The sequence below is a fragment of the Neodiprion pinetum genome, chromosome 5 (assembly GCF_021155775.2).
Source record: "Neodiprion pinetum isolate iyNeoPine1 chromosome 5, iyNeoPine1.2, whole genome shotgun sequence".
In the NCBI taxonomy this organism is placed as follows: domain Eukaryota; kingdom Metazoa; phylum Arthropoda; class Insecta; order Hymenoptera; family Diprionidae; genus Neodiprion; species Neodiprion pinetum.
In genome coordinates this window covers 31,196,273-31,222,667 of record NC_060236.1, presented here as the reverse complement: position 1 = coordinate 31,222,667, position 26,395 = coordinate 31,196,273, and the positions used below count along the sequence as shown (strand labels likewise).

The following is a 26,395-nucleotide window of genomic DNA, read 5'->3' as shown; positions in this document are numbered from 1 at the left end:
ACACTGGATACTGTTTTCATGAAATCAGATAAACCATATTTAAAATGTCATCTTGTCGATATTTTGCATGGGGTTTAGATTGACTATTTAACGTTGTTGGAAAGAGAAGTGAAATTGAACAACTTTTTTCTAGCAGCCCTATGCTTTTTCCATATTTTAATTACATAGCTTATGAACTAACGTCAAATTTTCGGAGCTTATAACGTTATTTGTAACACAATGTAATCGACCTGTAGACAAATACATACTTGATAATTTTTTTATATTCTATTAATACTGTGTGTTAATACTTTTCAAATCAATCCGTCTGAATTATTTTCCCAATAAAATTACCCACAAAAAGAAACGAATGACAAGCGGAATCTTTTTGTATCTGCATATCTCGACTTATGACTACGCGCAGCAAGTTACAATTTGAACGTACGTTCAACATGACACAAATAACGAATTATCTTGGGCATGAGAAATATCATTTATTGGATAAAAATTTAACAGTGATTTTCTTTTCTCTCTCTTAAGATTCTTTACAATATGGTTACTACCCGTTCGTTTTATTGTCTATAGGCATATTTAAAGAGACGGAAATCGTCGCAGAAGACGATTAACTGTAGCTGATGATATGGATCCGACATTTCTTCCAATGCCACCTTGCGCTTCTTCCTGTTTCTTTTGGAATCTTTTTGCCAAATTTGTTTTGTAGCACGACTGGAAACTCTCTACTTCTTTCGGACAAAATGACTCCTTGAATTCATTTTCTGCTAAACAGCTAAAAAGTAAGGCCATTTCCTGCAGACACGAAACATCTGTAAAAAAAAATGATATCATTTTCATAACTGATTATGAAGTGTGTTTTAACTTCGTAAATTTTTGCTATTCAAATTCGTTGTTAAAAGAGATTGCGTACAATAAAGAAAATCGAAACTGTGATTCAAAAGTAAACAATTATATTCAGATGCACGAAAAACATTCTAATATTTATGAAAAATTGCTAACCTGCTGTTTTCTCTCCTTTTCCGGATACCTTGTCTCTCAAATGTATTGGGAGAATCGGTTGAAAAGGTACCTTTAGTGGATTTTGCGGTGTCCGAGCTCCTCTCAGCAGGGATGTGATCTTCATCTCGTCAAACCTGATTTGACACAAGAAATTAAATCTAGTTTATAGTGTGAAAAAAACAATACCGTCTAATGACTAATGTAATTTTGAAAAATTGACATTGAATTAAATTTCGAACGTTTCGCGATAAATGTATTACAAATAAGGTTATGTTATAGTGAAATCAATTCTCTTCGTCGTAGTAAATTTTAATTAAATATTGTCAGATGGAAGAAAATGTGCGGTCAATTGAATGTCGATCAAACCGTTGATATGTTTTCATGCGAATATCCGAGCGAATACACGAGTTACCTTCAAATTAGATCGAATATAACCTCAAACTCGTTCCGAAATCAAAATTTTCGTCTTTTGCTGGAGTGAAAACCACGAATTACTAGTTTTATAAAATGGCGACAGAGTGCGCTGTATGTACAATTTATGTGTTTTCGGTCATAGTTCTTCTTTAATATACGGGGTATATATTTTTATATATATAATGAAATATGTATATATATATATATATATATATATACACACACACATATATATATATCAGCGGTCGAATAAAATATATATATAAAAAGAATAGAATATATAGATATCAGTGTTCTTCACAGCACTGCAGAAAGTAAAAGACCGCGCCCACGTGTTCTTGACTAAAAATTAGCCACGGCATTAGCTTGAGACAAATGACTCGACGTTTACTTGGAATTCATTGATAATTACAGATCTATTCACCTATCGCGTATGGAAAGAATATTTTCGAAGTGATACAAAATCGCTTTCTAATTTCCCGCTCCGTAGAAACTGCGATCGATATCCTTTGAATTCATATAGCAATGCCAGGATAACAATTGACCGAATTTTGCGTGCAAATTTGACGGTCAAAAGGAACGGCGATGCCGGTCAAGGCCCTCAAGGACAAGGATAGAAGTGTCGCGAGGCCAGCCTCCCATACACATTACACCTTCACGTATATGTTAATACGTGCATACGTACCAATCGCCACACTTTCCTGAAGTGATCGCATCTATCTGGGGAAACTGTCGCTTATACACGATACGCAGAATGACATAAGCACGACCTGAACAGCAACTACAGATTACTTAACTTCGTATAGGTATATAATATTCGCGACTCGTATCAATTCGAGTCAGTCAATCGCGGGCTGCGAGCGAGCGTGTTGGGGTATCGGAAGAGATTATATCGACTTACAACTACAACTGGCTGTCCGAAGGCAGAAAAGTCTCGCCGTGTATTATAGCTGTTGAGTGAAGAAAAGAATAAGCGACGTGAAAGGAAATTGAACAGGCGTAGATCACTGTAAAATGGCGAACTCAACGAGAGGTGAGTGACTGTAATATATTAATTACGAAAATATGAAAAACGTATGTCGTTTTCTTTTTAACATCCGGTTCCTGAATCGTTTGAATTTAAAAGTACAACGTATAATTCAATACAATCGTCACCACGCGTCGTTGGTTGATTTATCATTAGTCAAGAGTGGGGATGGCGTTGTATTTCAATGATTCGCCGCCTTCGTCATAGACGATTTTTCAGTTGTCACATTTTCGGACTGCAATTGGACTCGCTAATTGCTCGAGGAACGATTCCGATTGGCTGAACGATGCAGCGATGGCGGGAAATTGAAGAAAATATGAAAAATAGACTTATAATTTTTAAATATCGAACGACTATCGCGCGACGCGCTTATAACCTTGACAATATAACGGGTCTACCTTATATTCTCGATTCAGCGCGCTATCATTATTATCTCTTATGTTTGGAGCTGCGTGACTTGCGAGTTATTCGCCAGTCAGCAACGGAAAATCGAAACAAATTTATTGACGAATAAAGAAGCACCTGATACGTGACGCGATGATAAATAGGATTTGATGTCCCTTTAGTTAAAGCTTTTACTTCGCCCTTCCTCCCCCTCATTTTACATTATTTTAGCATTCTGTGTACGCCACGTATTCCAGGGTTTAAAATTTTACGTATCACGAGTCAAATAATAGCTGGTAAACTGTTTCGAACATTTGTACTATCACTAGTGATGAATAATCAGTGTGACTAGTGATTTTCGTGATGATGGAAGAAATTTTCATCCAATCATGATACTATTAGTTTATTAGATTTATGCGTTGGACGTATACGTTAAAATTGGACTCTTATATGCGACACGTAATACTTGTAATCCGATAGCAACGTTTAATTGAGAAAACAAATTCTTTACCAATTAACGATTAGTGTTTTACAAGATTAGAAAACCTGCTCGGTACCACGTTTCGTATCGTACAGATTATGCTAAAGAGCGACAAAAGATCGATACGTAAAGCCGCGCCAGTTTGACAAGGACGTCGCTGATTGGTCTAATACAAATTGTAAGGGCCGTCGTGAGTTGCTGATTTCAAATTACTTCTGAGCTCGCAACCGTTTGACAAATCGAGACCCTTAAGCCCCTTATTGTACGGCATCCATATGCTTCGTATAATCGGTACGATGACGTCAGCCATGTAATATGTGTACCTAAATGAACGGATGTTATACATATTGCATAAAAAGCATGGGTTGTCTGCTCGTGTGGATGTGCCTGTGTGGATATGAAAAAAGCCTTCTTTTACCTGTGTAATTAATTAATGATTTTCGTAACGCTCAACTTACGTATCTACGTAGATACGTACTTCACAATTATATTTGCATACACGTATTGCAGCACACCCAAAACGTTACATTCGAACTTCGAACGGCGAAAACCGTTTGAGTGTAATGCCCAAATCTTAACGAACCTTGAGAACTCGCGGCAGCATTCGTTTTGTGTCATGGGCTGCAGAACACGAGAGTTATGATTCAATATTCATGCCATACGTATATATATATATATATATACTTATTTGCAATATACGTCAAACCGGATTTATGCTTCTTTATCTACCTATCGATTTATTTATTAATGTGTGTCTCTTGCAATCGATCGGGCGTCAAGCTTTTAAAATATTTCTGCTTCGGACTGACCATGAATGACACTATAATTCAATAAAAATTAACCAAACAAATTAAATTTGAGCTAATTTCGTGCTTATTATAGTGACGCAAAGAGGAGAAAAGAAATTTATTATTCGTTCTAATGTTGCGCGACTTTCGAGACCACACTAACACAGCGTTCCTTTTCTAAAATCTATCAGGGTCGATTCGGGGTTCTTCTGCAAGTCGTGAAATTATTCCAAGCTTATGACTACTTATAAAATAAAATGTAATCTACGTCCCGAAAAATATTTAGACTTTTTCTCAATGATGTTTTTATCCTTTGAATTTGATAATTATTCTATAAATACTAGAGTGTTGTGCGGTTAATCGTTTTTTTCGCTTGATCGTTTGTCCGATTCATTGATTAATGGAAAAAACGATTCAATCGAAATCGTCAATTAATCAAAGGTACCGATCATTAATCGATTCATCGCACAGCTCTAATAACTACTATGGAATTTTGGTTTCCTCAATAAATAATTTAGCGAGGCTCAATTTTTTTTTTTTTTGGCAATCGTTAATATTTCTGCACGTTATCAAACAAGCGTGTAAAGATTACTTTCTAACATCAGGTAATTATTTTCATTTCAGATTATATTCCGAGTATAAGAAACATGAACGTTTATGAAAACAAACGAAAACAAGAAAAAAAAAACAAAGATATCAAAAATCCGTGATTGTTCTTAAGATAATTATATGTTGAGTGCATAATTTGGAGCGGATGTAACGCGTTATGGCATGTAATTGGCCAATTTCCGAGTTCGGAGGAACAACAATAACGGCAAAAAGATAAGTTTAAAAATCGCGTGACTGCATCCAGCGCCTCGAAGTCTGTAATCTCTCTCTCGTTTTATCGCTGAAAATTGGTTCATCACGGTTCGTCGGTTGGATCGTTCCAGCGTCACCTTTGACACGATGAGAAGTAATCATTCAGTTTTAATGATTCATTAATTCAGTCATCCCAACTCTAAATCCTGTTATATCATAGCCTGGAGTTTTGGAACACAGTTTTTATCACTTTTTTTTTAAACATCTAATTTTTTTACTCTCGTTTATGCAGGAGAGAGAAAGAGAGAGAGAGAGAGAGAGACCGCATTATCCCCTCCTCCTCCTCTCCTCAAGCTCTCCAAATCTCTTTATATAAAAAAAAAATATATTATCTTCAAAAAAAGTGATTACAAAGTGATACTAAAACTGTGTTCCAAAACTCTTCTATCTTATCTACTTAGTTGATGAAAAAAACCATTTTTTTTACTAAAACTTGTGTAAATCTGGCGATTAGTATAATCGGTTCATGTCATTTTCTCGAATGATTTTTACATCTGGTGGTTGGAAATTCCGGAATGATTTGCGGTTTATCTGTTTATGCAAAACGTTCTGTGCACTTTGAATTAAGCGGTACACGACGAATATTTCTATTTTCTGTAATATATCCTGCATGATCTTTCATCGCGTTTGAAATGCATGCGCAATATCATATCGCCATCGGCTAGAGGTCAAGCTTACGTATCGTAAATGGCAAATTATAATTATAATAGCAAAATGAGTAAATCCGGTAGTTTTTATTAACGTATAAAAGAGAACATAATTGGATTGGCTGAAAAAATCTTCAAGTCCGATTATAACAGATTTTATACAACGCGAGCATGTTCTACGCGTTTTTTCATGCGTGTTTTCCGTACTCAAAGTACCCGTTTCTATGACGGTAGAGTCAGTCTGCGAATGCGCATGCGCGAAGTACTGAAAAGACTACTTTTGTCCTAGGAGTTAAAGTGTTCTTTTCTGTACTTCGCGCATGCGCGGCCGCGAACTAATCTGACGTTACGCGACCCTAACCTCAATTTCGTGCTTCGCGTAAGAACGCGTAACATACACGTGTTATATAAAGAATCGTGTGCAACAAGGAGGCAACGCTCTTTTCGCCTCGCGTATTCGCAATATTCGTCTTAGGCTCACTTGCGACTCGCATTACAAATTTACGTTGAGCTCGAAGAGGCCGAGTTTACCTCCTTGTTACACAATATACTATTTCCCACGCAATTTCTATTCTCTATTTTTTTTTCTCTCTCTCTTAGCTTTGCGTGTTCTGAAAAATAAAATCTGTTATAGTTCTTTGAGCTTACAGGGGTTAGCAGTATAAGATCACGTGTGATTCACGCGATGATGATGACAGTGAACTTGAGGTTAATGTTACGATTATAGATGTCAATGTATTTATTGACCTACACTGCGAAATGTAAATTGTGTATGTAAATTTTTACACAAGTTCGAAATTACGGATTAGGTTCGTCTACAATATACATTAACGTATCATATTATACGTGTGTAATGTAACTCTACGCCTATACTGTACATACATCGTGAATCTATATCTTATCACGTGTTTCACGCTTTCGTATACCGTACAGATAATCGGCTGTACATTTTTTATTTCAATTTTTCTAATCATATAAACACACGAGTGCAACACAATCACTCACTAATCGTATACTCGAAAGTTGAATAAACATATGATTAATTAATCGCCGTTATCACAGTCAACTGTAACAATTCGTTTTTTTGTTTTCTTTTTTTTTGTAAATTATTGTTTTATTTTGTCAGGGTAAATTAACGGTGACTTCTGGGTAAAATTAATTTTCGCTTTCGACCGCGGTACTAAATTAATTTATATACATGTACGTGAAAAATTTGATTTTAAGTTATGTGGTTACAGTCATTTAATGTTCAGTTCAAACTTTTTGATAAATTATTTGCAAAACGTAGATTGAAAATTTTCTCTTTACGATAATATGGAAAATTGAAATAATCGTACCTTGATCAATGCAAATCGAACGGATCAGTCCACGCTCATTTTAACAGTCCTGATGATCTTCTGCGATTAGGTAAAATAGAAGGAAATCATCATGTTGAAGATAGTAACGCTGTTGGAACAATTTGTGTTGAAGAAAAAACCATTATTTCGCAACTTTGAAATTTTCTGAAATTTAGTTAACCGTAAGAAAGCAAGAGGTATTCATGTTTTGAAATCTTAGTTCGTTGAGTCATTATAAAATTGAAAAAAAACTAGTAAACTTTTCCCAATCTTTTGTTACGACAACGTTACTAACTTCTCTCTAAATCTCTAATACGTATATTCGAGAAAGTATCGCGTCGTTCAGATCCTTTGTAAGTCAAGCTCGGCTAAGCGCGTACTTGATTTTTTATATATAAATCTATTCCCGCTTTAACGATTTTTGAAAGATAGCTGATACCTTGTAAATCGGTTTAACGAAGCGTTGTAAAATAATTTCATATAGTGGAAATGAGATTCGCTGATGTAGCAAGCAGTTAATTTTTATGATCAAACAATGTAGGCATACGTAGAGAGATATTACGTAATCGCTGAAGACACGAACCGTCTTTCAAATTTCTTATAACTTTGAAATTATGTCACAATTACCACAAATAGGTTCCTCTCACCAGTAACAATTAATCATAATATTACGCTCTGTCCTAAGTTTTAATCGAAGTATCGTAAATCTTATCATTGATAACTGCACTGTGCAAAATTTGACGTAACGCAGCTTTGCTCGATGATAAAATTCAAGATTTTAACGATTGGAGAAAGATTGTAACAAGGAATATCGTTGCAAGAATGGAAAAGGAACAATCACTGAAAACCATCTACTTGAAAAGAAGTCTGCGGAATATATAGCCTCCAATTATAATTATATTTATATACCTTAATCATACGTAAACGGCTTACAATATTCTCGTCCAAAGTTCGCCTTTACATCGTATGTTTTTTTCCATACCATTTGATGCATCATTTACAATTTTGGAATAACAATAATATCGCGAGTTTCCTACTCGTTACAGCAATTCGCAGTTGCGCATGCGCAAATAGAAACGCTAGTTTACGATTACTTGGTAACGACCAATCGCGAGATTGCAGACTGTCGGACAACCCGGTCTTTTGCCGATTTTATAATCCTTCATCTCATTATCGTCTAATGCGGAAGCGTCCGGATGAGTTTGCAAAAATTGGTTTTGATTCGACCGCCGGGCACAATTGGCGCGTACGAATTCAGTCGCCTCGATGCTACCGGCAAACGCGCACGATTTTAAACCTGAGTGTCGTCTGATCTGATTGTGAGCATCAAGGAAGTTATCTTAAGAATTCAAAAGCAATCACTCGGTTTAAAAAAATTCTCTTTCTTCTTTTCTATTGCACTTTTCAATTTCGTAACTCTTGTCGGCGCGCGATTTTAAACGTGAATGTTAGAAAAAATCGAGTCAACATTACACCTATATATTTGGCTTTTGTGTTCATTGTTATGTCAAAATTGCAATCCAATAATGATAATTTTTAATTTTTTTTTTTTTAATTTTTCTTATTTATCTTTTGAAGTTATGAAATCTCCATCTCTAATGGGTGTCAAATTATTTTTTACTTTTAATAGGATTTTTAGGAATTTTTTCAGTTTTAAGAAAGTGGGGGTTATTTTTTTTTCAAGTTTTTAAATCGTACTTCAGTGTTGCTGAGTCGAAAAATTCGGAAAAAAATTGTGGTTGCGTTTTTCATTACGTACTTTCATACAAAAAATTACAAAGCCAATCTGAGACATCGATGTAGAATCTTGATCGCAATGTCATGGAATGCTCCATATAATACAGGCTTAATGTTGACTTGATTTTTTTAACATCCACGTTTAAAGTCGCATACCGAACAGAGTTACGAAATTAAAAAGTGCAGTAGAAAAAAAAAGAATGAGAATTTTGTTTCACGAGCGGTTGCTTTTCACGTTTTTTTTTTCTTGCTTCACAAACATGAATTTGGGTATTTTTGAGATGGGGTTAAAATATCATAGGGTAAAGACGAGTGATTACAAAAAATTTGAAAATTTGTCTGGAAGCTTTCCAAAGGTCGTAATAACGTAGAAAAAATTGATGGTGAAATTAAAAATTATCGCAGTCAACCGTTTAGTGATTTGGGTGGAATGCCCGATACACGTTGGCTAAATATTTGTTGTGGTTCGAAAATAATTTCTACGCTTGATATGCGTTTTTTCGTTTTCTTTTGGCATCTCGGTTTGATTCTTTCATTTAATTCTTATTCTTCGATTCAAATAAATTTAAAATCCGATCAGGGGTCAGGATTAAAAAAAAAAAGACGATCGATCTTTGTTTAGATTTAAGATCATATTCGGTATACTTTGTTTCAATTAAACGAGGCAAAAGTTAACACTTTATAGATATGTACCTAAATTGTAGAGTTCTGTAAAATTCGAGGTTTGTTTTCTTTCATAGCGTGATTTTCTTTACACCGTACATAATTATAATAGGCACGCGTGTTTTGTTTTACATTGTATGTACATATACTTGAGTTTTGGACGCAGGTTACGTGTGTGGAATTCGTATTTTGAATTTCGAATATCGCGAAATGAGGCGGTCTAATCGTATTCTCGAATAAGTATAATATTTATATGCGTATTGCGTAAGTGACGAATGCAAATTAGAAAACAGACTATCGCTTCCCATGCAATATTCATTGTAGTTAATAAAGCAATTCCTATATCCTATACACACATAACTCAAGTCGTCTTAAGACGTCACCGAAAATTTTCTCGGTGAATTCTTAATCGTCTATGACTATGATATTTGTTTGTATTCTTAATAATAAATAAACACAGCTACCTATTATTTCATAAAAGTGCTGTCACAAGATTCGGAATCGTACGATTGATTTCTCTTTGTCTAACGATAAGTAAAACTTCATCTATCTATTATTATATCAGCATATTGTCGAATAATAAATATTGATGTTGAATTGATCGTGGATCGAATTTTTCTTTTATAATTCAAACATTCGAATTCCCATCTAAAACGCGTCGAACAAATTTTCTCTCAGAGTTAATTTTGTCATTGTTACTTTTACAAATCGCAAATCTTGCCAATAATTGCATTGGGACAAAAAAAGAATGATTACTCATTCTGTAAAAAAAAAAAAAAAAAAATCGCCAGTGAAATTACTGATTGCAAACTAAAAACTCTGCAATGCTTGAAGGCAGTTGAAGATTGGATTTATGATTGATGTTTCAAGAGAGTCATTAAGTCTTTATCACAGACTTAATTATTCATTTTATCTATAGACGTTTTATATTGCGGCGGATGTGAATTTTTAACAAACTCTGTGTTCCCTTGATCAAACATTTTATAGTTATGTACTTCTATGTTATTACCGTTGTTATTTTACATGATTAATTTGCGTAAGATTGAAGGTTTAATGGTCTAAAGTAAACAGCTAATGGTCATATTTTGGTATTACTATTGTAATTGTACGCCCTTGAAGTCCTGCTAATAGTTTTGCAACAAAAATCGTGATATTGACGAAACTCATTTCCAGCTTATTTAAAATACACAACATTAAATAATTATCCCTTGGCATCTCTTGTAAATATTGTGTACTCAAGTAATTGATTTCCGATAAAACAAACTGTGCCTGATAATGATTTCAGGCTTTGTTAAATGGTAGTTCATACTTACCTGATAGAGAAACATTTCGTTTTTTTCTGCTTATTACATAATCGACGATACGTGGAAGCCATTATTTAAAAACAACCATGATTTTCATTTACCTTATACATTATAATTAACAATATAACATTAGATTTTATCTTCTTTTACATGAAAAATTTTGAAGCATAAAAATGTTTTGCAATGCATTTCAAATATCATCCCTATTGTAAGTTGGCTAAGAAACATGAAAGTTTTACTTTTTTATTATAGTGAAGAATGTTACCGAGCAGTTTCAAACCTTGAATAAATGTTCAGGTAAATAATCGTTACTGATTTTCTGTCTTCTGTTGCAGAAACAACGACTGAGCAAAGTCTAGCTTTCATCAGGCAGTCTTTGAAATCCGCTACGATGGATCACCTGGAAGGAACACACTTTGACGGCTCGATACCTCATATTTTTGTAATACTTGGAGCATCTGTGAGTTTACGTAATCTATATTATTATTCTTGAAATACGATAGAAATTATTTAAATTATTGTGAATCATTAAAAATTTAGGGTGACTTGGCGAAGAAGAAGATCTATCCAACTTTGTGGTGGCTGTTCAGGGACAACCTGTTGCCAAAAACGACGACATTCTTTGGATACTCGCGCAGTAAATTGACAGTGAAAAGCATTAGGGAAAACTGCCACAAGTATATGAATGTCAAGCCTGAGGAAGCTGGAAAGTATGAGGAATTTTGGTCTTTGAATCATTACGTTTCTGGAAAATACGATGTGAGACGAGACTTCGAACTGCTTAATCAGGAACTCGAGAAATTTGAAAAACCTGCCGCTGCTCACAGACTTTTTTATTTGGCTCTGCCTCCCTCTGTTTTCGAAGAATCCACATCACACATCAGGAGTACCTGCATGGCCGGAAAGTGAGCAAAGTGGAATTAACACTATTAATATTTTCATGACAATTATGTTCGAAAATAAAATGATTTTCATCGTTATTTCCCAGAGGCTGGACAAGGATAATTATAGAAAAACCGTTTGGACGTGACGCCGCCTCGTCTGAGCAACTTTCTAACCACCTTGCATCGCTCTTCAAGGAGGAACAAATGTACCGGATAGATCACTACCTGGGTAAAGAAATGGTGCAGAATTTGATGACACTGAGGTTTGGGAACAGGATATTCAGCCCAACTTGGAACAGGGACAGCGTAGCTTCGGTTCAGATTTCTTTCAAAGAGCCGTTTGGGACTCAGGGAAGAGGCGGGTACTTCGACGAGTTCGGCATCATAAGAGACGTCATGCAAAATCACCTTCTTCAGATACTATCCCTGGTGGCGATGGAGAAACCCGCTTCTTGCCATCCGGATGACATTAGGTTAGCATTTTTTATTCGTCAATTTTGATTACTTTGTGTAGTGGAATTTTTCATGATTATTTTTTTCCATTTCACATGATCAGAGATGAGAAAGTCAAGGTATTGCGATGCATAAGTCCCCTCGAATTGGACGACGTTGTGCTCGGTCAGTATGTTGGCAATCCCAACTCCGACGTTCCCGATGCCAGAATGGGATACCTGGACGATCCTACCGTTCCTGCTGGTTCAAACACCCCAACCTATGCCATGGCGGTTGTAAAAATTAACAACGAAAGATGGGACGACGTGCCGTTCATCCTGAGGTGTGGAAAAGGTAGGAACCTCTCGAATTCTTGATAAGCAGTCATCGTACTCTAATTGAAAAAATGAATTTGACCGTCAGAGGTAATAATATCGCCTTCAAGGAGATCGACACTGTGTGATAACTGACAGAATTTTTTATCTCAGCATTGAATGAGCGCAAAGCAGAGGTTCGAATTCAGTACAGAGATGTGCCTGGAGATATATTCGATGGTAAGCCAAAGAGAAATGAATTGGTGATAAGGTTGCAGCCTGGAGAAGCAATTTATATTAAAATGATGACCAAATCTCCGGGCATAACATTTGACATGGAGGAAACTGAGTTGGATTTGACCTACGGCAGTAGATACAAGGTGCATAAACATTTCCCATTACTAATTTCTACTTGGAAACTGGATTGACATGAGAAAAACTTTAACGATATTTATTAATCCTCGCGATTCTGATTTTAGGAGCTCAAGCTGCCCGATGCATATGAAAGACTAATTTTAGACGTATTCTGCGGTTCGCAAATGCACTTTGTAAGGAGTGATGAACTCGCCGAAGCTTGGAGAATTTTCACGCCGTTACTTCATCGGATTGAAAAGGAAAACATCCAGCCGATACCTTACGAGTATGTAGAATGCTTATAGATCACAGAACAAGACGAGGAAAGAAGTTTTCCCAACTTAATCGCCCTGAAACTTGATTTAATATTAACAATGGATAGTTATAATTTAAAAATTTTATGTATTGGTATAAATTTTCTACAATTCTTTAGATACGGATCACGAGGACCCAAGGAAGCTAACGAAAAAGCGAAGGAAAACAATTTCAAGTACTATGGTTCCTATAAGTGGGTGAAACCTGATCATCAGTAATTAAATCGCCAGTTTTATCACAAATCGTAATATTTTATTAGTAAAGGAAATGTTGTCGGCGCGCCGTAAAAATTTTAACAATCAACGAAATAAATCTCGAATCAAGCAAAAAACAATTATAGATCCGATAAATTACAACTAGACTTGACCCGGATTATTTTTCATCCAATTTTTTTTTTAATATTTATATTCCTTCGTTCCACAATTGACGTTTATACAATTCTAAAATCATTCCTGGAAACTATTTCCTAGCTTGCTCAAAATGGTGTTTTTGTAATCATGTTTACTTAAAATACAACGAATTTTTCATTTCTTTATTTTATGCACATTTCTTCCCGGTATAAACAAATCATTCCATAGATCGTTTTTTTTTCAAGCGTTACATAAGGATCAATTCAACATAAACGAGCCATAAACAATAAAATTAATCAACATTATAGTTGAAATCATGCATCCTACCACGACAACAAATAATGTACAATATTTTTTATACATATTTAAATATTTCATAATTATTAGGCTATGTTATTGTTAATCATTATTGTAAAAACGAAAAAAAAACTTTCGAAAAGAATGCAATAACTTGATCATCTGTGATGCGCAATAAAATTGTTGAGTAAAGTAGAGAAAAATATTTACGCAACGGAAAAATTAAGCAAAATGATGAATACTGGCAAACTTAATACTCACTAAGTACGTAAGATTATTACAAACTCCAAAGGAACAATCTACGTTACATTCCGTCACCCATAATCTTAACATTTACTCTGAGCACAGAATGTTTATAATAAATAAGGTACACAAATTTCGGTTGTTTCTATTTAACTATCATCGTCTATGTGAGACTTGTGTGGACCAATTGCAATGAGACGAGACTATTACTATATGTTAAATAAATAAAAATCCTGAAAGTTCAAAGATTGAAAATAAATCCAGCGATTTATGTATTATAAATGATAAATATTACCCCCTTGCGATCTAACAGCAAATACTTACTTATAAGTACGTGAGAAATATTAATTTTATCGTCTGCCAAATGTTGTACGCGTAATACGGCACAAGAAAAAAATACCATAAATTTACTGTAAGTTTGCTTTATTTTATTCAATTAATATGTTTCCACGATTTATTGTAAAATTTATCAAGTTACAAATATATAGGTATAATATACATGCACGTCCCGTGTGCACGCCTACTCGCAGATGACGAATAATTCGAATTAATTATACGGAATACGGAGTTTAGTTCATTTTCCTTATTGTGTACATAAATTAAATACTTGTACAGGAAAAAAAAAAAAGAAAATTTCAGTTGTAAATCATGTCAAACAATTTAGTCAAAAAGAAAACTGCCCCATGAATTTGATGCGTTTAGATATATGTAATTATGCACTACTGAAAAATATGAAAGATCGATAGACGAATTTCTGGTTTTAACACCGGAGCAGTGGTAAATTGGATAATTAAAAGATAAAGCTAATACAGAAGAAACAAATAATAACAATATTACTTTTTTTTGCAATCAACATTAACGTGTCGGTAACTACGACTTTCAAGATACTTTTAGAAAACCAGAAAATAATTTTGTCGTGAAATTTTGTCATCTGAGTACATTTAAAAGCTGAGAAAGGAGGAACAATAAACATGAATCGTTAGGAGACGGTCGCGATAGTTGAATCAGTTGATATGATTATAAAGATTAATAATAATAATAACAATTCAGAAAAACTGGAATAACAGAAAATCACAAAGTCGGTTATGATACAGGGTCGGTCGGATTATAAGTTTCGGGTCGACTGTTGAACTTAAATATACATTATACATACATGGATGTAAATAATACTAGGTATTGATTATTATGTAATATTTACAACTGAAAAACAAAAGACTTGTTACAGGGATTCTTTGACCCCAGACTAGCCATACACAGGATTACGTGAATTTCAATGACGACCTATGACCTACGATTTATTTGCACGAATGCCAAGATTTATATCAATAAGTAATTGTTTTTAATGAATATAATTTAATTGATAATTTAATTCTTACACCTCATAGTTTGAGGACTGTAACAATTCGTCCCAATTAATGCTGGCTTGGAAAACCTCCTGCTGTAACCACAACTCGTAGTGTTGTTTGAATTCTTCTGTGAGTTCAACATCCGAACCTAAAACCGACGTGACAAACGTATCCATCGGTTCCATCTCCTTGTCTCTAACGTTGTTTGTGTAACGACGGTTATTGAAGCGATCTACACAAGCGCGCAACGCGCACTCTTCCTCCTGGAAATCCCACGGTCTTGCCTCAAGATCTAAAAAACATTAATCGAGTAATGAAAAAACGGTGTTTCGTCCATCGATACTCGGTCAATCCGTGGTTGAAAATTTTCTATACCATTCCCATAAGCCCAATCGTCGTTCAGGCGATGTCTGACTTTGCCGTAAATCGCACTGATCGTTTTCATATTCGATTTTCGCCATTGCCTGCCTAGGTATTTAGTCTGCATTTTTAAAAGCTTCAAAACGTACAGCTGCATCATTCCGTGTCTCACTTTCAAAGTGCGCTTCAATATTGGCGCGGATTTAAACACCACGAGCATCTAAGGCAGAATTATAACGTAAAATGTGTGAAATTTCGCTATATATTGAAATGAAAAGTACAAGACTAAACGAGGCTGATCGACTGTGTTCTCATTATCGAGATTTGCTAAAAGAACGAACTTATAAAATCGCACCATTATTCTGCTATGCTTCCATTTAGTAAGTTTGTTTAGAATTCTCAAGAGATTTATACAGGAAAATATGTTGCGCCAGCAGTAAGGCTTTCCATCCCCAATTTCAAGTGTTTCTGCAGTAAGTTCGGGCTGATCTCCAATTACGCAGGAGGGGAAATCTAAGATTGGGATACTGAAAAGTGAAAGAAAAACGTGAAAAGTTGATTGCATAATTGATGATGAGTAACGCAAAGAAATATTCTCAACAGGGCTCTTATATTAATTGAACGAATGTTTCAGGTGGTGACTTTACAACGAGGAAAAAATATAACTCACAAGTTTTCCGCTTCGATGTAAGTCATCACGTTCTGATTCAAAAATTTCAAAACCAAAGGTATACAGTTTGCGAATACCAGATGCTGGGACATAAATTCGAACTGATAAACATGGTTCAGCTTAAAGTGTTTCAACAGCAATAGCAATATCGCTGATACGGCCTTAACGATTATTTCTTTGTGACGACTGACGTCAATTCCCAGCTTCATTGATTGCAGTACAGTTATTCTGTAGGAACAAAGATGATTTTGAGTATTAGAAGCGTGTTTGAGATTCTATTTTTATCCAACTTACAACACTTGATACGGCACTTAAAAAAAAAAATTATTTTTTTTCAATTCATAATCTTACGGCATTTCTTCCGGCAGAACGTCAGCCACAATGTTAATTGTGTCGGTTTTGGCTTTGCTCGTCGGTGCAGCTGCTAGCAGTATCTTTAAGAGCGCGATTTTATACTGCGGAAGATTAGCCAGAATTGCTTGGTATAAGATTTCAGTCGGTGTCTGACGCGGCATCGGCTCAGGTGTACTCATCGGATTTCTAGCCATTTCTTCTTCCTTTTGAATCTGTATTTCAGCCAGGGACGTGTACATGTGCTAAACACGAGAAAACAATCGAAATTACCTGCTAGCGTCCACAATAGAAATACGAATTTTGGAAATGTGAGCAATCAAGTTTATTACTATGTTTGAAAATATTGAAAAACATTGGTAAAAAATATTTGTTGCATGTCAGCAGACAATTTTGATAGTAACATACTTCTATTGTCAAATAATTTCTAAATACTTCTACATCACATAACAGCACAACATATATCGACATACATTCGAATTATATAATCTGACAATTCAGTTATATTCTGTAAGAAATTGTACGTAATGTTACAAGGGGTGAAATCACCCGTTTTGCCCCCCTTTCTGATCTAGTAATCGTCATAGATAAAAGAGATATAAGAGCTCTTATACGTTGTATATTCCAATGAAGTGAAATTTAAGCAACTGTCAATATTTGTAGTCTTGAAATCAAACCTATCAAATGAGATCTGTAAGTACATAAAATTACATAGTATATTTTACAAATTTAACTAAACAAATGATTTCAAGGAAAAAAATACTCTTATTCTATCTAAAGTGTAGTAGGGCACAAAATGATTTTAATTAATTTATTAACGAACCTTTTTTAGAATGTTTACGCCTTCGTGAATGGGCTGTGGTAGGCCAGCCAAGCTTTCACGATCTCCTTGCAATTTATAACCGACGAATTTCATTCTAGAAACAGCAAGAAATGTGTCTACATCCTTTTGTCTTACTTTAGGAATCCATGGAAGTCCCACTATTTTGTCAAATGAAGTGAAATCAATGAAACAATTAGAGTCAGTAATGTTACATCTAACTTAATTTTTATTTCATTCGATTTATTCTACCTTTTGCTTTTGTAGATTCTGGAGTACTCGATCTTGACTCAGTCTGATTATGTTGGGGAGTTGAGAACTGGAATTGATCCTCAAACCCTTGCTGCTCTTCGTACTCGTTCATTTCTCTGTCACCTTCGTTACCCGTGAGTCCCGAATTTCCCCTGGCGCCGTCCAAGTCTATCACCAGTTCTGGCTCGTCCAATGAACTCTGTTTCATCAGCATCTGTAAGAGTAGGTAGTTGATAAATATTCACTATATTGAGTAGTGTTGAAAGCCGAATATGTCAAGCCCAGAATATACAAGTAAATTCTTATCTTGGCTAGGCTGAAGAGAGGAAGGTATGGTGGACGCTCTCAGGAACACAAAATGATAGTACTACATTACGAAGTTTTATTATAACGAAAACACAACAATCAGTGAACTATTTGTACAGTTTCACCACTTGAACATCTATTTCACTAAAAAACAATTATATCTAATCAGCTGTCTGGGTTTTATAAAATAGTGAATAGCTGTAAGTCCGGTTGTGGGTGATGCTTAGTCAGTACAGAATGGTTTCGAATACCGCGCGTTGTTCTCATCGAGGTAATAGGTCATGCATAGATATGCACCACTGCACTATACCTCTCGCTCTGTGCTGTGATTGGCTCGTGAAGCGCGCTTAGCCAATCACAGCGCAGAACGAGAGAGACAGTGTTCAGAGATTGCCTTTACCCAGCAGCGCTTACGAGCAAAGCATTATGATTGTGTCGCACGTATATGACTAGTGTAAGGATTTGTTTTCTAATGTAACATCTTTGAAAACGGATACGTCTTATATTCGGGAACATCTTATTTTCGGGTAAATACGTTCAAAATTCGATATGTGATAAACTAAAATAGGTCGAAGTGGAACAATTCTTTTCTGGAATCATTTCCTTTGCTTTTATTGTTACAAAAACTGACAATTTTCCTAAAAATTTGTCTAAAAATATCTGTACAACCCTGTGATCAATTTTTTTTTTCTAAACTACCAAGGACTTGTTACATGCTACAGTTTGTTGTTATTTAAACTACGGATATGGAAGTTTCTGAAAAAAAAACCGCTATGAACTATTTTTTCGAAAGTCTTGCGTATTATTCTGAAAATATTTAGTTACAAACAACTCTGAAATCGTGAAGTTTGGACAAGAATTGAGATTTATACCTCATCAATGGTGTTAACAGTTGTTCAGAAAAGAATTCGCAACCAAGAACGGATCAATTGTCAGGACACAGAAATAAAAAAATAAAAATTGTATTTATTAATATGTTCACAGCATACATCAGTGGTTTTACGAAAAATTGCCATGGGACATGATAAAGAATGTTTGGTCTACTTTGACCTTAAGACTGCTGGTTTGGGAAGGTCGTGCGACATTTTGCAAATTGCGATGAAGTGTAGTAATGCTGTATTCAACGAATACATTAATTCCACTCAAAAGGTGACCTGGATGGCAACTCAATTAACTGGTCTTAGTAATGTGGATGGAAAACTACTGCTGAATGGAAAAAGGGTGCGATCATATCCTTTATCCAGAGTGATTATAAATATGCTTATGTATCTTCAAAACTTCGGAAGACCTTGTGTTTTGGTTGCGCACAACTGTTTTAAATTCGACGCACCTCGCTTGTTTCGGGCTATGAGAAATGCAGGCGTTCTGAAGAAAGCTGATGAAATTATCGACGGTTTTGCAGACACGCTACCGCTTTTCAAAAGAGAATTTCCAGACAAAAGTATCAAGTTACATGACATGGCAGACAGAAAATTAGTTGGGAGACCTGGAGGACCTGATAATGCACTTGATGATGTTTATCTATTGGAAGAGCTAACCAGATGCTATTTATCTGAGGAAGAAATTTTAACCAGTTGGAAAAGTTTTTCAGCAGCTTTAGAAAGATTCTGGGACAATGAGACAGTTGCAGGAATGTTAAAAACGCTTCGACCATTGAACGGTTTCGTATCACAGAACGTAATGAGACAGTTGTCACATGCAGGAATATCTTACGATTTACTCGTAAGCACCTATAGACATGATGGGAAACATGCGACAATATCATTGATAGAAGAAAGGGTGAATGGCAAGCCGACAGTTATAAAACAGCAAAAAGATGTAAACCAAATTATTGAATATTTGCAGATGGTAAATTAAAGTTTCCGATGCATAATCCATACAGACTCCGTATATTATTTAGCCTATATGGTTTATCAAAGTTTCTGTTATTTCTACATTTTATATAAGATTATGAATTGCTTTTTTGTTCCAATTAATACGAAGATTATTGTATTCGTATAAACAACTTGTTGAGAATATCAAATATATAGATTGACTAAAATCATACGAAGCCTTTCGATTGCTTATTATAAGTTTTCACTTCGAACATTATGTGTTCTTTAAGGATTAAGTAAAACAGGTAGCTTATACAGGAATATCAACAACGCACGTTTGCAAGACCTAGTTCGCTCAATGATCACATTGCATCTGATTTATACGCTCAAAGTCCACATGACCAAAAGACCAAACGGATCTGCTTATCAGCTCAAGAAGAAGGAGTATACAGCACATAACCGAAGAATAATCAAAGGTAAGTAGAATGAAAAAACTTACTCTACGGAAAGATCGACCGCTTCTTTTCTGATTCTGTGTTTCAAGCAGATCAGCGGCGCTAGCAGGTGGCGAACAAGATCTCATTCCCTTGGCGATTTCTATCGTGTCTTCCTCCTGAATATCCAATCCAGCTTCCGCTCTGTAATTGGCTTTCAATTCCCTTAAAGTTTCAATGCCACCAAGCGACACTAGGATAACTTTCCAGAGAAGCAGAAGGACCTTTTTCATGGGGAAATGTGACGCCGAACCGCTACAAAACCGTGTTGCCATTCCGAGAAGTTTCACCGCCAGTAATTCTTCTCCGTATGGATTTACTATATACAGAATGAAAATAAAAACACTTTTGTAGCACTTATAGCAGTCTAAGAAAGGTTTATGCAATCAGAGTATGGTGTATTTTTAATTATGATGGACAATAAGAACTGTAAGAAAAGATTGTCAAAACAAAAGACAGAAGAAATATTAGAGGAAGGAACAGATTGTTGGTTTGAAAATTGAGTAGAGAAATTCAAGAATTTGACGTACTGAGTTCTTCCTTAAAAGCTTCAACATTTTTTTTGTAAGGACTCTTCTCTATGTCAAGAGCCTCGACCCTCATCACTTCGGTAATGATGTAGAGAACAGATAGAATCACTCTGAGGTCAACGGAATCCGCCAAACTCACAGCCAACTTCCGTGAAGCTGACGTAGCCGCTGCACTGTTTCTAGAAATGAAAAGGCAAGCATAATAATATTGGTAATAGCCTGAGCCTTCCTGGATCCCATTGTAATTATAAAATTTACCACCAGGTACAAAAACGACGCACAGAGGAAAGACTATGAGTTTAAAAAAGCTAGCAAACTGACTCAATCTCGATGTTGAGCAATTCCACAAATGCTGGAAAGACTCCAGCCTCGTACAGCAGCATGACATTCGTCCTCGTCCAGTCCTGTTGTTCCTTGTCTGACTGTACTTCTGCCCAGGATCCTTGAGCCAGGTAGAGAATTGCACAGGCAGCTTTCATTCTGATCTGCTTATTCGACACTTCAAGCTGGTCCAGCAGCTTGTAAATTATAGATCTCTGCTGTGAGGTTGGATGTGTTTGCCACCAAGGTTGCAGTTTGTACTGTTCCATCTGCTCTTCAAATGCCTGAAGCAATGGTTGCAAAAAATATTCAAAATAATAACCAACATTTGCATTGATTCAAAAATTGAGATGTGTATTTTGCATATATATCTACTTTAAAAAAGAGCCATGATTTGATTTATAGTTTCATCCATCATTTCATAATCTAAATCTAATTCAATATTTATACGTTCAAAGTGAAGATATATTACTTTAAGATTATACATGAGCTCATGTTTTTCTGTATAACTATACAGCTCTGCAATTTCATTGGCATGGGTGTCAGCATCGTCATAGACGAAATCCAAGTCAGGAGTTTCGTAGTCATCCTGAAAGAATAATAAGTATAAAGATGAAGACTTTGCACTGATAACTTGAGCAGTGAGATCTGGTCATAATAAAGCTTGGAGGATCCGGGCTAATTGCTGTTAAATATCATGTCACTTTTAAATGGTCACAACATGTACCAAAAAAGGTTTAGAAATGTCTGAAAACTATTTCAAACTTATGAGAAATTGTTCGATATCAATTTAGAAGTTTGTCATAGACATATGATCCGAAGAGAGATATTTCGGACTTCCCTTATAACATAATCGGTGCATTTTAAGCTACCATGTGTGTGGATTGCATGGATTTTGTCACAATATCAATAAAACGGGATTACAGTCTAATTGAAATGAAATGGAAAATCGTACTGAAATTTAGGGATTCATGAATCAATTTTTTGCTAACTAGTTGACTGACAATCAGCGGTCGCGTATCACTGAAATTCTATTGCGGCCGACTACCTTTGGCATAAATACAATGAATACAAGGTTAGGTTTAGGTTGCACGAGAAGTGATAGTGAAATTTTCTGAGAAACAAACCGCTATTTTCCAACGAATTAATTAATAAGTAGAGCACTTACTTCGGAATAATCTTTGTTCGGTTGGTGCTTAAGTTCACGATATTTTCGAGGCGTTATTACGGGGCCCTTTTCGTTAAAATTCGTGTCGAACGTAAATGACGCCATAGTCTATCTTCCTAAACAGCTGTACGTTGTCGTCCCTAGTTTTTATTGTTTTTAAAACATACAACATGTCACATAAATGTTTAGAAAACCGATAGCGCGGTGATCAAAAATCTTCTATCTTGGGTCACAATTCACAATCTTTTTCTTCACTTAACGCTTTCCCTGCGTTAATACCATAGACTTGAGACGGTTAATATCACTATTTATTGTTCCTTGTTTATTCCTTCTACAGGATTGTTCGCTGTTCGTTCCAACATCTATTGTTAACTTACATATCTAGGTTCATCGCATGATCCATGGTGTGTGTATGTTGGTGGGTTGGTGGCCGCAAGCCGAAACTTTGAAAAGGGCTGAAACTCTGATTCAAATTCGATTGAACGGTTGATAAACAATTGACGTGCTATAATTATGCACGGATCTCGTGAAAAATTAACAAAGGCCTTGTGGTTTACCAGATTGTAAAGTTGAGCTTAATAATAATGTTTTTCACGGGCGTTGGAGCATGTCAATTATTTATTTTACGTTTCAATCGAATTGAATCAGAGATCTAACCCATTTCATAGTTTTCACTTGTGGTCACCAGTGAGCGCTGCAGACACCTAACATAAGTTAAGCAAGAGGCTCGATGAGAAATTGTCAAAATCTGATAACAGTGCTACAGTCGAGTCTGTAGTTACCGGAGAGAGGCGCGCGTTTGAATTTAATCAGCGTCCTAAAAGTCAACTGTCAAAAAACAGTAGTAAACAAGGATTGAGGTGAATCTCATGTCGAGACGTTTATTCAGGTTATTTTGTTCGCTGCGGTATAAGCAAGAGTAAAAATGCCGTGTGAAATGATAACCTTACAGTTGGGCCAATGCGGCAACCAGAGTGAGTATTTTTCGAGTATTGAGAGACACCTGAAATGCACTAATTTTCCCATTTTGGAGGTTATGTTGTAGATAATCTAAATTGCTTTTCCGGCTAGCATTCAATTCATACTTGATGCCCATTTTGCAACATTTTCATGTTATACTTTCTTTAATATTCTTATTTTTGGTCAGTTGCTCAATTTTGTAACAAAGTCCTCATAATTGGCAGTATATTTGTGTCTATTGCTTATCGCTCTTAAGATCATACAAATTGCTCATTTATCCATGCCTTTGCACTTCAACATCTTATCCCTCACTTATTTTGCTAACTATAATTCTTTCCACACCTTATTATGAGAGGAATATGTGTTACTGATCCAAAATCGTTTGAACTTTTCTTTCAGTTGGTTTTGAATTCTGGAAAAGACTTTGTGCAGAGCATGGAATTAATCCTGAAGGGATTCTTGAGGATTATGCAACAGAAGGAACAGACAGAAAAGATGTCTTTTTTTACCAATCGGATGACGAACACTATATACCACGTGCTGTACTTTTGGATTTGGAGCCTCGAGTTATACATACGATCATGAACTCGCCCTACTCTAAGGCTGGTATCATTTTAATACATTCACATTAATTTTCCAGTATATCTGTTACTTTTCCAGTAATTAATAACAACTTCATTGTCGATGTTCACAGCTCTACAACCCTGAGAATATATATTTATCAAAACACGGAGGTGGAGCAGGCAATAACTGGGCGTCGGGTTACCACCAGGGTGAGAAACTACAGGAGGAAATATTTGACATCTTGGACAGAGAAGCAGATGGGAGCGACAGCTTGGAGGCAGGAAAACTGTTACACTTCAGCAAATATCGAATATCTTACGTCACACATGAACTTCTCTTTATTGTACACAGACTGATTGATTTCAGGGATTCGTTTTGTGCCATTCAATTGCCGGCGGGACTGGCTCTGGTATGGGTTCGTTCATGCTGGAAAGCTTGGCTGACAGGTTTCCAAAAAAGTTGATAGAAACTTACAGCGTGTTTCCCAATCAGGATGAGATCAGGTGATTTTCTTTAAACTGGTTTTCACTACAAATTTCAAAGTTAAACTTACCAAGGCTCTAATGTTTTCACATCAACTTTCTTTGTCTTGACACAGTGATGTCGTCGTGCAACCGTACAATTCGTTGCTTACTCTGAAGAGGTTGACACAATGCGCAGACTGTGTTGTTGTTCTTGATAACACGGCTTTGAACAGAATCGCCTCAGATCGTCTCCACATACAAAATCCAAGCTTCACGCAAATCAACAAACTCGTGTCCACCATCATGTCAGTTAGCACGACTACTTTGAGGCAAGTTCAAAATATTCATCTCAACTTGTCGTTGCCGGATTCCGAGATTTGTCCACATACTGGAGTATTTCTTTGACTCAGTTTTATTGCCGCAAAATTGTGAAGTTTCCATCGTCATATAGGACAAAATTTTGTCAATGTTTGTTCGAATGAAATATTTCCGTTTACTGCTCTGGTGTCGTGAGTATTGTTATTCATCTCAAATGAACTTATGATATTATCAGGTATCCCTCGTACATGAACAATGATCTGGTTGGTTTAATTGCGCCTCTTATACCAACGCCAAGACTACATTTCCTGATGACAGGCTACACGCCACTCACAACCGATCAAGAGGTATGTTAATACTTATAAAACTAGTTTTCTGGTATACCAGTGAAGCAGTAACGTTATTTTTCCTGAAACAGGGAGCCTCAGTTCGAAAAACCTCGGTTTTGGACGTGATGCGACGATTATTGCAGCCCAAAAACATGATGGTATCCACAGCTCTGGATCGGAATGCGGCACACTGTTATATTTCCATATTAAATATCATCCAGGTCAGGAGATGATAATAAATTTCTGAAACACGTAACTTAATGAATCTACTTTGTTTTTTTGGCATTCTGCTCATCTCTTCTGATCCATCAATTCGATCATTTTTCACAGGGAGAAGTAGACCCTACACAAGTTCACAAATCTCTCCAAAGAATTAGAGAGAGAAAACTTGCGCAATTTATACCCTGGGGACCAGCTAGCATCCAAGTCGCGCTCTCAAGGAAGTCTCCATACATTCAGAGCACCCACAGAGTCTCTGGACTCATGTTGGCGAACCATACTAACATATCGTCGGTACGTATAGCATTCTCCTCTCGTATCCATTTTTCTTTTCTATATATCGAAAATCTTCGTCTCTTCAGTTTAGGAAACGCACGACTTTCAGGGAGACCTAAAATATAGAAGTAATTTTTTCACTTATAGCTTTTTGATCGCGCACTTCAACAGTACGATAAGCTACGCAAACGAGAAGCTTTTTTGGAACAATTTCGTAAGGAAAAAATGTTCGAAGATAATTTGGACGAGCTCGATCATTCGCGACAAGTGGTTGAGGACCTTGTAAAGGAATACCAGGCTGCTACGAGGCCGGATTACCTCACGTGGAGCCCCGTGAAAAGCGAATAAATTTAAGACTATCATGTTGCCTAAAAGACACCAAAACTATGCTGTCATCACACAAAACGTGCTGACTGCGAAACGCATGCTTAAAGCCTCGGTGGAGCTGCTTTGACGGACAAAGTTTTAATTCGCACATTTAAACATCGCTGTGATTTTGACGAAGCTCTTGAAATGATTGAGGTATTAACTTCAGAAGAAACTGTGTATACATTTTTCAATTCTGCCGCGAAGTTGATGTTTTCAATTTTAGTTGATGAATTGTATGCCATAAATAGCGAAATACTCCGCGGCACGCCATATTTACCATTACGCCGTGTAGATACATCTATTTTTTATTAAACTTTTAATAATATTCACAGTAGCGCAACTCAGCGTCTGCTGATTTTCTCGGTCCCAATCTAACAGAGAAACGTTTACATTGTTCGTTGAAAAGAATTTGTGTTATCTGCTTATGCGAGTTCAGCTCTAATGGGGCTTTCAATGCTTTGCACTTGACAAATAAATCAAAAGCTTTTTAATCATGTATGTTGTATTGTAAAGTGAATCCTAACAATTTTGCAAAATCGTTTCAACATTGAATATTGTTTGAAATGACGAATTTTCAGTGTACAAAATTTCACCCTTGAGTACAATATAGGGTCAAAAAATATAGAGTACATGAAGAAA

At 35.9% G+C, this 26,395-nt stretch overlaps 4 protein-coding genes across 7 annotated transcripts; 2 read left to right on the top strand and 2 right to left on the bottom strand.

Moving 5' to 3' along the window:
* Window positions 1–448: 448 nt before the first annotated feature.
* Window positions 449–2,440, bottom strand: LOC124220166 (small ribosomal subunit protein mS37). Of its 3 annotated transcripts, none has more exons than XM_046628665.1 (3): window positions 2,309–2,440; window positions 994–1,127; window positions 449–803 (listed from the first exon to the last, which is right to left on the bottom strand). In XM_046628665.1, exons 2-3 carry the CDS (start codon window positions 1,115–1,117, stop codon window positions 571–573), a joined length of 357 nt encoding a protein of 118 aa, XP_046484621.1. In that variant the 5' UTR covers window positions 1,118–1,127; window positions 2,309–2,440; the 3' UTR covers window positions 449–570. The 3 variants fall into 3 exon arrangements, with proteins under 3 accessions (XP_046484621.1, XP_046484620.1, XP_046484619.1); XM_046628664.2 differs by lacking the exon at window positions 2,309–2,440 and adding an exon at window positions 2,093–2,228; XM_046628663.2 differs by lacking the exon at window positions 2,309–2,440 and adding an exon at window positions 1,406–1,557.
* On the top strand, window positions 2,304–14,107 carry Zw (glucose-6-phosphate 1-dehydrogenase Zw). Of its 2 annotated transcripts, none has more exons than XM_046628654.2 (8): window positions 2,304–2,440; window positions 10,972–11,096; window positions 11,177–11,541; window positions 11,625–11,993; window positions 12,077–12,306; window positions 12,441–12,646; window positions 12,746–12,906; window positions 13,054–14,107. In XM_046628654.2, exons 1-8 carry the CDS (start codon window positions 2,422–2,424, stop codon window positions 13,151–13,153), a joined length of 1,575 nt encoding a protein of 524 aa, XP_046484610.1. In that variant the 5' UTR covers window positions 2,304–2,421; the 3' UTR covers window positions 13,154–14,107. The 2 variants fall into 2 exon arrangements, with proteins under 2 accessions (XP_046484610.1, XP_046484611.1); XM_046628655.2 differs by lacking the exon at window positions 2,304–2,440 and adding an exon at window positions 8,104–8,251.
* Strip (striatin interacting protein) lies at window positions 13,533–22,625 on the bottom strand. Its single transcript, XM_046628650.2, has 12 exons — window positions 22,258–22,625; window positions 21,562–21,678; window positions 21,090–21,373; window positions 20,769–20,947; window positions 20,244–20,557; window positions 17,625–17,838; window positions 17,376–17,533; window positions 16,553–16,797; window positions 16,202–16,429; window positions 15,887–16,058; window positions 15,547–15,751; window positions 13,533–15,463 (listed from the first exon to the last, which is right to left on the bottom strand). Exons 1-12 carry the CDS (start codon window positions 22,360–22,362, stop codon window positions 15,198–15,200), a joined length of 2,487 nt encoding a protein of 828 aa, XP_046484606.1. The 5' UTR covers window positions 22,363–22,625; the 3' UTR covers window positions 13,533–15,197.
* A 51-nt stretch (window positions 22,626–22,676) lies between these two features.
* On the top strand, window positions 22,677–26,250 carry LOC124220161 (tubulin gamma-2 chain). The gene is made up of 9 exons (XM_046628658.2): window positions 22,677–23,231; window positions 23,617–23,819; window positions 23,912–24,058; window positions 24,148–24,284; window positions 24,380–24,574; window positions 24,799–24,910; window positions 24,982–25,113; window positions 25,223–25,405; window positions 25,535–26,250. The coding sequence occupies exons 1-9, from the start codon at window positions 23,183–23,185 to the stop codon at window positions 25,733–25,735; spliced, it is 1,359 nt and encodes a 452-aa protein (XP_046484614.1). The 5' UTR covers window positions 22,677–23,182; the 3' UTR covers window positions 25,736–26,250.
* Window positions 26,251–26,395: the final 145 nt, after the last annotated feature.